Below are 10,920 nucleotides of genomic sequence, written 5' to 3' on the forward strand. Positions count from 1 at the left end.
ATACTTATACACATGGCATAGATAAATTTAAAATCTTTGCTCTCATTTTTGCTGAATACACCTCAATGTAAAAAAAGTAAAAATTTTTTCCCCCCCCCCCCCCCCCCCCCCCCACCTTGTTACGTTCCATTGTTCTATAAAAGCCAAAGGTAAAGAAAAGAGGTACTGGAATGGACCAAGCAGCAACTGTATGCAAAACAATACAGGACAGACAAACATCACTTTCCAAAATTACAAAAAATTCAAGCCATTACTTAATACGAGGGGTAACAAAAAGTGAGGGTGTATTTGAAACAATAAACACATCACAATGCAATATGTCAATCATCTTAAAATGCATACTTGAGTACCTGAGTGGGAATGTGTTTAGACGAACCACACACGAATGTGAAGCCAGACGAACCACACACGGATGTGATGCCAGACCAACTACAGACAAATGTGCTAAGACAAACCACACAAGAACGTGTCATCTGACCAATGAAATAAAGATGACAGAATATCTTCAGCATAATTCGAATTGAAAGGAACACCCTAGGAAATTTTCCTGAATTATTCATTCATTCAAAGATCAACAGAAATCTTATGTTTGTTTCCAGAAAGCATCCATCTTCTCCTTGCCCTTTCCAGAAAACATATGGCAATAAAGTGCATCTATGTTCACATCACAAGAGGCCAGAATTTGTCAACGTCAAAGGATTTCAAACCAAGCGGAGAAACATAACAGCCTATACTACGGTGTTTTACTTTTTACTCGTAGAAGTGGAATATTATCTTCTTTGCTCCTCAGCATAAGCAATCACAGCTCAGCTAGATACTTGCAGCTCAGACAGGCTTTGAAAACTCCCTATGGCACTTGGAGATAAGGCTTACTCAACCTGGACACAATAATATTCTGAGGACTTTTTTCAAACGTAAATAAAAACAAGTCTACATGATTTGTCTATAACAAATGTACAGGGATCAAAACATTTGATGCAATCATTTTTCAATAGCTTAGTTTTAATTTTGGTGAAAGCTTTGTAAGTAAATTACACAGCACTCGCAAACCAAATAGGTCATATACTTGCTGAAGATGAGAGGTGTTACTAGAGACAACAACCTTCTCCCCCCAAAACAAAAGTTGGGTTTCTCTTGCTGCACTCTCAATGCCATGGAGAATAGATTTCCCTTTTGTTACGCTGACGGCAGAAGTCGTTCGTAAACTGATGCTGGGCAACACTATTTCGTCACGGGAAATAAACAATGCAACATGAGTCTGCCAAATGAGTTCCCCTAAATACAAATGGTTAACTAATTCAAAACTGCTTTGTGCTAGCCATTTGAAAAGTTGAGAACCCCCCCCCCCCCCCCCCCCCCAACAAAACAGATGGGTGTTTCACTTTCTCTATTCTATTATAAAGACTGCATTAACTTCATCGCTTGCATTTCTTACACCCACCACTGTTTTGACCAGCAAGCTGTTTCAGCTCTTAATAGCTTCTGTTTTAAATAATTATCTACTTTAGATCCAAGATGTAGGCTATTTCAAGTTCTTATGTCAAAATATCTTTCAATTCTGTCGGTAAAATAAGACACCAGAGCAGCGAGTTGGGTTTTGAAGATTTCTAAGTTTTTCTTGAAGAAAGGAAAGTATGTAATGTAATAATCAAACAAACCATATCTATAACCAACAAACTGTTGAAAAAGTGGGCTATTCTGACACAAACGTTTCAAACATCAGAAGTTGGCAGTCGTGAGTGCATACAGAGACAGGGGCATAACTTCACGTACATCATCATGGTGGTTGAATATCATTATCCTGGAAGAATGGGATTTGTACTCATGTTCTTAACAAGCAAAAAGTGAGTGTTGCAGAGACCAAAGTGGGCCTAATAATTGGGTGAATTGGGTGGGGGGGGGGGGAAGGATATTGAGAGACAAATAGCTAGAGACAAACAGACAAAGATTGGATACAGAGAGAGACAACAGTAGAGAGAGACGGACAGAAAGAGCTAGAGAGAGAGAGAGAGTGAGTGGAGAGAGTGATTGAGAGAGAGAGAGAGAGAGAGAGAGAAAGAGAGAGAGAGATAGAGAGACAGACAGACAGACAGATAAAATGAGGGAGAGAAACAGGAGGTACCTGTGTATCGTGTGTGTCTCTACACAAAATGGGCTAAGCCATCCATTCCTCTTGTGTGGGTGACAAGCTAAGAGCTACTTCTGTGCAGTGTGCAGACAGGACAGACTACACCAAACAGAACCCAGTACCCATACACAGACAACAAACTGGGCATAATGAATGAGGCCATCACCTGCAGGTTGTTAATATTTCCACAATGACAGTCAAACCTACTCTAACGGCCACCTGTATAAGACAATCAACTGTACAGATGGCCGTTTCTTATTCCCCCCCCCCCCCTAGTGTTTTTTTTTCAACCTTATATAATGACATAAAATAAGACGTCCAGAAGCTGTCTAAGACAAAGACAACCAATTTTCTCCTCAGCATTGAGCGGCTCTCTTTGACAATTTCAACTTTCTTTTCCAAAGATGTAGCCACTTGAAGTCTGTGAAGACCAATAACAAAAAAAACCCAAACCCCCCCCCCACATACACACATAAACTACTTGTGTTCTTTCTGTGAAAGGCTGTCGAGAAAAAGAACCTGGGGGGGGGGGTGGGGGTGGGGGTGGGGGGGGTATTTCTTTGAGGACTTATAAACTCATAAGCTTGAATTGTAGCACAAAAAAACAGAGATAGAAAAATTAGATAAATTTGATAAAATAAAAAATCCCCTCTCTGACCAAACTTGATCTTAGAGCACTGACAACTCAAAAACACCTCAGACTTGAATAATATTTCATATTCTTTTATTTTGCGAGTGTCATCCTCGAAAGCTCCTGACTCCATCCTCGTCTCTACCACAATGTTACAAGTTCCAGAGTCTTCAAACATGACCGAAATCGCTTGAAACCAATTTACCACAATGCTGAACAACAAAAAAATTTACCAGCTCCCAACTCAGAACCTTCCAAAGATTTTCATATCATTAAACCAACGACAAAACGTGTTCAGTAGCAGACAGATAAATATAAGATGTGGATGAGATTCACGGAAAATAGTACAGCAAATGAAAAAAAACTTTTTGAAAAAGTAATGTGGCAAAACAAAACCACAACATGTATTCAGACCAATCAAGACGCTGACAAAAGAACAAAAGAAAATTCACACACTGGCTACACAATTGGGTCAGCAACTGCATCCCCAAATACCTTGGTCTCTGAACTGTCAACAAAAAACCCCCAAAACAACTGCAAAAACTGTGCACACTGCTGTTAAATATATGCAGAAAGCATGCAACACTTAAGGACAGACTGACTGGGAGAGATAAACTTGTTACAAGCGAGTGTCAAAGAGCATGCATATATACGAGTAAGAGCAGAAAGATGGTTCCTTCTTGTCCTTTTAGAGAAAAATCACAGGAAACCAGAAATCTTCAGGTCAAGCTACCACGCTCCACATCTTACACTATACTGTTTATTCAAAAGATTTTAAAGAACAAAAAAAAAAAAATCAAATAAATCAAAGAACAAGACAATGATATTGAGAAAATGCCATCTCGATACACTTTGTAAAAATGAATTACCATTTTCCCCACACAGTGCAAAAACAACAAATATCTTCACACACAAGGCAAAACCACAGCGTATTCTCACTGCCATCCTCTCACAGCTAGAATAAATTAATGTGCACCGACTCACCACACTCCCAACACATACAATATCAATATCACCAAATCAAAAATGCAAAAAAACAAACCCAATGGCCCTTTCATTAAATACCTAAATAACAGAAACAAAAAATACTGCAAGATAAAAATTAAACGTTCCATAAAAAGATAAAGCAAAACATCGTAAGTGTCAAGGGCTTCTCCACGCATCCTGATGCATATCGTGTTGGTCCACAGAGGCAGATGAATGAAACAGATATCAAAAACAAAACACAAGACAAACTCTCTCATCACACCCTCTGTCATGCCACTCTCTACTACTCTACAACAAAGTTACGATAAGCTTTTGTAGAGGCAACCACTTCTCCGTATCTTTCTACAGTTCATGACAACACACAAATACACATCCAGATGCTAGTAAATTATTTTTCTAACATTCTCTCTCTCATGTAGAGAAAAGTTGCTCACATTCATACACAAAAGCGTATGCATATACAGAAGAATGCACACATAAATGTATGAACCAAAGAGTCATGAGAAAATGCGTTTGGCAATATAACACGCAGCAAATGAAAAATGCCATGGGAGCACACAACAGGCATCATCAGACAATTACACATAATGAACAACTGACAAATACACGCTTGCATTCACAGTACGAGTATTTCCATTTTGTTTTCAATGTGTGATTACGGAATAAGGAAATCAAAATATTGATTTGATTATGCAAGGTCACTGTCACCTCTGAGTTATGAGTACTCGTGAGATCAGAGTCAAATGACGTTGGAGACACCCCCCAAGACTAAGAGCACTGTCAGTGACAAAATGACAAGGAAGACACTACTTCCACTACATCTAATCTCTTCACTATAAATGTTAAAGAGTCAATGACTGTAGCACAACAGCCTAGTTTGAGAAATAGAAAGCCTTCACACTTGTGCTACAGCCACCTGCAAGCCTTGCTATATCCTTAAGTTCATTACTGGCCAGTAAATTTTCACAAATGATTGAATGCAGTGCATTTCTATTCTTGAATTGAAAACTCCTCAATACAGTACAGATCTCCCCCCCCAACACACACAGACACACACTCATGCTGAGACTCAATCTTAACTAGCTGTATCTTATTCACAGGTCAGAAATGAGAAGGAATGAAAACAAAATGTGACATTTATATTCATCTTAACACACAAAAAAAAAAACTCAATCACATTTACACAAGCACGCACACACACATATACATATGGAATGACTGCCATATAGAAACTCCTCGCAGGTCCCATCACGCAAAGTTTAGAGGTCAGCGAGGGGTGGGAAGATGAGAGAGAACACTCCAGACGGGGGTCAACACACAAACACTGGTCGCCGGGGGTTACAAGAAAGCGCTGGGGTTGGCTCTGGGATCTTTCTGGTTGCGATACCGCATGGCCAGCCAAACGCCGATGATCTGTGGGGGACAGAGAAGAACACAGTTGAGGAGGACTCTCAGAGAAAACATTCCAAATATTATGAAATTTAAAAAAAAAGCAATATGACAAAATACCACTTTTATTGATATCCATAGGGAAATTTGAGTTATTGTGGAAAGTAAAAGGCATATATGAAACAAGTCACACAATTCATAATACCACAGCAATACAGATAAACGAATAAATAAGTTGTTGTTAGTCACCACGGTTCAGCACCCTAGTTTTGAGCTAAGATAATCGAATTGTATCTTGCTCAAGGACACACCAAAGTGACCACCCACTTAAAATCCACCTTACTAACATTGCTTACTGCCATTCACAAGCCTGAGCTCATAAGCCTTGTTGCCACCAGAGCATCATGCACAGCATGCACCATGTCAGCATGCATAAAGGTATTCATATGTATACAGGGTGACTAAAAAAGAATGAACCGATTTAATGATGCATTGCTTCAGTTCTCAAGCATCGCTATGGAATGAGTCAGTGACCATTTGAAAGAGGAATGATGTAACTTTTGAAAAGCCATTACAGGGGGCGCAGCTGTTGTCGCGTTGTTCTTCCCTTGAAGGTAATACCAATTACAGAGCAAACCTATCTCGACATGCTCCAAAACTGACTCTTCACAAGCAGATTCGCATGGCTTCATTATTCAATAAGATTGAGTACCACCCCATTGTTATCTGACGGTTTGAGCTTTTTAAAATGAAAAAGTGCCCCAGCCATGGATTGTGCTTCACCACCACCCACAAACCTCGATGACCTTAAACGTCGAATAACAACAGCAATCAACTCAGTGGACCGTGATAATACTCTGAAATGTGCCTAGGATGAATTTTCTCACTGCATTGATGTTGCACATGCTGCTGGTGGTGGCCACATTCAACATTTGTAAGACAGGAAATAAAATTTTGATAGTAAGTTCAATACTTGTGATTTAGCTTGAGTTTACAATTGCGTTTCCTTATTAAGATATCGTGTAATGAAATTGGTTCTATCTTTTTTTAAATCCCCCCCCCCCCCCCCCCCCCCCCGGGCAGAGTTACTGACTGAAGTGTCTTTAGGCCATTCCCAAATGGGGGATATTAATATTATAACATATTATGTTCTTATGCACAGTCTTACTAACAAGGCAATCCCCAATGTCTGGATCGGATGCGGGAGCAACTTTACTTTGTGCACAGTAGAATTGTAAGTAGGCTGATTTATCAATGTCATGCTCATACTGTGCCAGAATAACATAGGGGGAACTGCTGCTTTTTCTTTCCTCATCCTTACTATTGTCATTTTCCCTCTACTTCTTTCGTATGTTTGTCACTCTCTTATGAACTGCTATTTCCGGCGTGCCTTGACAGTAGAAGCAGACTTTGTGCTGTTGAGGCTAGAGAGGTGAGCAGAGTAAGCCTGATTCCCCGTTTTGACTTCTTTGTTGACATCTACCCCTTGGCGTTCATATGGCCTTATGCAGTTGCCAGCGCCATAAAACCTTACTAAAAGTTTTTTCTAAAAAAAACGTTCGTTTTTAATCACTCTGTATATCAACTGCTGAGTGTTAGACTCAGCCATACTACATTTGCAAAAGAGATGCATAACAAACTTGCAACACAATTAGGTCATAAAAGAGCCGAAGATTAGAGGTGTTACAAGAGAGTAACAAACACAAAAAAGAAGGATGGGAGATAAAGACGACAGATGCTTGATAGGAAAGAAGGAACAAACCACAACAGAGTACCCGCCAACCACACGCAATCAAAGATTTGTGGAGTTAAGAGTGTGAAAAAATTCCATACAACTCCAGCATACATAATTGTCTTTTTGCATGAAACGAAAATATCCCATACGTCAGTCATCTGGAAAAAAATTCCAAATCCAAACAAGATCAGTGTACATAGTTGTCTTTGAGTGTGGGGTTCCCCGGCTCACCACACGGAAACAGGTCCTCTTTTATTAAGAGCAGCAGTCCTGAATTTCGGGCAAAATATCCCACTTGCACACCTATAAGTTTACAAGTTTATGAGCGTCTTCCTCCCTAGTTCTGATTGTGCACTTTAGCTGATCGATATTTTTCTAATAAAGACAAAGAAGCAAAAAAAATCCAGGGATTTTCTTTTCTTTCAGTTTACAACTATTTTCAGATTAACCTTGTTAGGCAGAAGTGCCTTGGAAAAGCAAGATGCTTTACTTTTAGTAAGGATTTTATGGCACTTGCAACATTATATGGTTATAATATAAGTGCCGAAAATTAGAGAGGTCACAAAACAGTAACAAATGCAAAAAAAAAAAAAAAAAAAAAAAAAGAAGGAGGGGAGATCAGGAAAATAGATATTTGATAGGAAAGAAGGAGCAAACCACATCAGAGCACCTGTCAACCACCCGTAAAGCAAGATGGACAGACACAAACAACAGAGGAGACAGAAAAGAAGTTAAAAAAAAGACCTACCACTGACACCCTCCAATCATTAGTTGTATAAAATGACCCAAAAAATTCGGCCAAGGAAAAAAAATGAAACAACCGTCACCCAAAAAAGTACGTAGTCACCACAGGTAAAGAAAAAAAACAACCCAGACTACACCTTATCACACAGGGTTTCTACGACGACGAGGTCCACAAAGGTGGACAAACAAACAAAGAAACAAAGAAACAAACAAACCCTGCCACCAAGGGTGCATTTGACACATAATAAAATTTGGCAAAAGTTGAAAAGGAAAGGACAAATTGATACAAAAACATTAATGCATAAATGTAGCACCATTCTGACAAAAAAGGGAGAAAAATAGAGATTAGAAAACCAGTGAAAATAGAAAAAGAAAAAGAAAAATGAGGTAGTTTTTGAGGAAAGAGAAACGCACAGGCAGAATAATGTACATTAAGAGCATGATAAAAGATAGAAACAGCAGAAGGACCGTGAGAAAGAAGGAGTAAACAGAGGTGCCCTTCAATCGTCACTCTCAATTGAAAGACAGAAATAAAAGAAACAAAAAAATAAAAATAAAAAAGGGTGAAAGTGAGAGAGAAATAAATAAAGAGAGGCAGATAGAGCGAGAGAGAGAGCGGGAGAGAGGGAGAGAGAGAGAAAGAGAGAGAAAGAGAGAGAGAGAGAGACAGAGAGAGAGAGAGAGAGAGAGAGAGAGAGGTGGGGGGAGAGGGAGATCAATGAAAGAGAGAAAGAGAGTGACAAAAAGAAAATAAGTTTCGTTCGAGTAAAGAAAAGCCCACCAACGTAATAACTGTCCATTTAGACAGACAGACAGAAACTACAGAGGACAAGATGATGATGTGACAGAAACGAAGGGATAATAGATAGATAGAGTGAGAGAGGGAGAGAGAGAGCGGGAGAGAGGGAGGGAGGGAGAGAGAGAGAGAGGAGAGAGAGAGAAAGAGAGAGAGAGGGGTGGGGGGAGAGGGAGATCAATGAAAGAGAGAAAGAGAGTGACAAAAAGAAAATAAGTTTCGTTCGAGTAAAGAGAAGCCCACCAACATAATAACTGTCCATTTAGACAGACAGACAGAAACTACAGAGGACAAGATGATGATGTGACAGAAACAAACGGGTTAATAAAAGGGTGATGAAGAGACATGGTTTTCTTTTTAGTAAGAGTTTTACGGCACTCGCAACACAATAAGGTCATATAAGTGCCGAAGATTAGAGGTCTTACAAGAGAGAAACAAACACACACAAAAAAAAGAAGGAGGAGAGATCAGGACGATAGATGTTTGATAGGAAAGAAGGAGTAAACCACAACAGAGCACCCGCCAACCACCCACTGAAGAGACAAAGGTTGGCAAGGACAGGAATGTAAGAGTGTTCCAGGCCAGGGCAAAAAGTGAATCAGAAAAAAACGAAACAGAACAAAACAGAACAAAAAGGACTGAACTTCAGAGGTGACTGTGAGTGAGTCTTTGGACAAAAAAGGGGAGTGAGAGAGCACGAGCGAGGGTGACAGAGAGAGATAAAGAGAAAAAGAGTGAAACAAAGAGGTAGACATAAAGAACTGACAAGAATGAGATGACAGAGAGAGATAAAGAGAAAAAGAGTGAAACAAAGAGGTAGACATAAAGAACTGACAAGAATGAGATGAAATAGGAGCGTAGTAGCATTCAGTTAGAAGCAGGATATCTATTACTACAACAATAACCCCCCAAAATTCTATAGAGCACGCAAATGCATCAAAAACACCTAGAGGGGCACACTGGAGGGTAAGCAAGCATGTTTCTGCTAATGTGCAGGCCTACAGATCAACTATCTTATCATCAATCTGGCAACCGACATCATCAGCTGTGTCTATCTAAAAATATATTTTTTTAATTTTAAAAAAGAAAGAAAAAAAAAAAAAGAAAGAAAGAAAATCAATCCCCAAGGAGAAAGCTGTTAATATTGTAGCGAGGAAACAGTTTCCACGTGGAACAAGAGCTGAAGTCAGACTTGGCTTTGACTATTGACACTTTAGCTTTAGTTCAGTTTAAGTTTTACGGCTCCTGCAACACAAATAGATCTGATAAGTGCCAATAAGATTAGAGATGTTACTACTAGGGAGTAACATACAAAGAAAAATAGAAAAATAAGGACGATAGATGTTTGACAGGAACAAAGGAGCAAACCACACCAGAGCACCTGCCAACCACAAACGCACTTTAGCGCTACCAGTCAATTTGGCAAATCTCTGGACACAGTACGCGGGGCTTTTCCATCTCTGGTCTCGGCAAGGTTTTATGACCCACATTTGCTCAAATATGTCACGCTCCCATTTCCGCAATTCAGATAATTTTGGAGATGGGCTACTTCTATTCTGCTTGTCAGGGCCAAACGGGGCTGAGTGGGATACAACACCCCAGCTAAAAGAACAAGATGCTCCACCAAATATTTCCCCACACGTGATTCCAACAAACATCTTTTTCGCACCACAACAAGAGCCTTATCATTACCCCAGACACCAGTGGCTGATCTTCACAACCTGGATGAATGATATTTGGCTCTAATTTTACTCTCCAAGTCTTTAACCAAAACCAGAAAAAAAAGAAATCCAATGGAAAATGCCTTCCGCGAGTGAGTCAGAGGCTAAGCTCTGAGCACGTAACTGATGTCCTTCTGGTAACAATACCATGTGTGGCCAGGGCAAATATGATCTAGGGAAAGGGTTCGGGTGGGTGAAGGGGAAGGGTGGGGTGAGATAGAACAGGAAGGAAAAAAGCGGAGAAACCGGTACCAAAGGCAGGGCTTTGGAGCTGAGCAATCTCAAGTAGAAAAGTAGAAGGAGAGGACAGAGAAAAAAAAAAAGAAAAAAAAGATGAGGGTTTGAAGAAGCAGGGACAGAAACCCCTCTTTCCAGTTGCATTTTAAACCGTGGGAAAACCCTGCACCAGGGCAAAAGCTGTGCAGTTAAATGCACAATACAAAATACCATAAAGAAAATGATATGGAAAACTTGAAACAAAGTAACTGATGACATACTGAAACAAATTGCACAGTCAACAACATACTAAATATACACATTTGAAAATACAGTTGAAACAAAGCTATAGATAATACACACACAAATAATGAAAATTTCAAGATTGACAATATACTCAAAACCGCAATCAAAAAGAGAATAGACAAATAAAAAAAAAAGAAAAGTAAGCCAAGAAAACTTTCTTTGATTATGAGCATGACTGAAGCAAAGGAAAAGAAATAAAAATTAATGAAACTGGATGCAAGAGTACAGAGAGAGGGTGTGGGGAGAGGGTAGAACGGGGAGGTGGGG

General features: G+C 39.6%; 1 protein-coding gene across 2 annotated transcripts in view; it reads right to left on the minus strand.

Annotated features, from left to right (window-relative positions):
- Nucleotides 1-2,830: 2,830 nt before the first annotated feature.
- Nucleotides 2,831-10,920, minus strand: part of LOC101863393 (tetraspanin-13) — a 27,066-nt gene continuing 18,976 nt past the window's right edge. Inside the window, exon 5 of one of the 2 annotated variants that reach the window (XM_005111057.3) lies at nt 2,831-5,159. In XM_005111057.3, the coding sequence (XP_005111114.1) occupies nt 5,085-5,159 (75 nt within the window). In that variant the 3' untranslated portion in view covers nt 2,831-5,084. The remainder of the gene's footprint in view (nt 5,160-10,920) is intronic. The other variant, XM_005111058.3, reaches the window with a different exon arrangement.

Source organism: Aplysia californica, unplaced genomic scaffold (genome assembly GCF_000002075.1).
Source record: "Aplysia californica isolate F4 #8 unplaced genomic scaffold, AplCal3.0 scaffold00993, whole genome shotgun sequence".
In the NCBI taxonomy this organism is placed as follows: Eukaryota; Metazoa; Mollusca; class Gastropoda; order Aplysiida; family Aplysiidae; genus Aplysia; species Aplysia californica.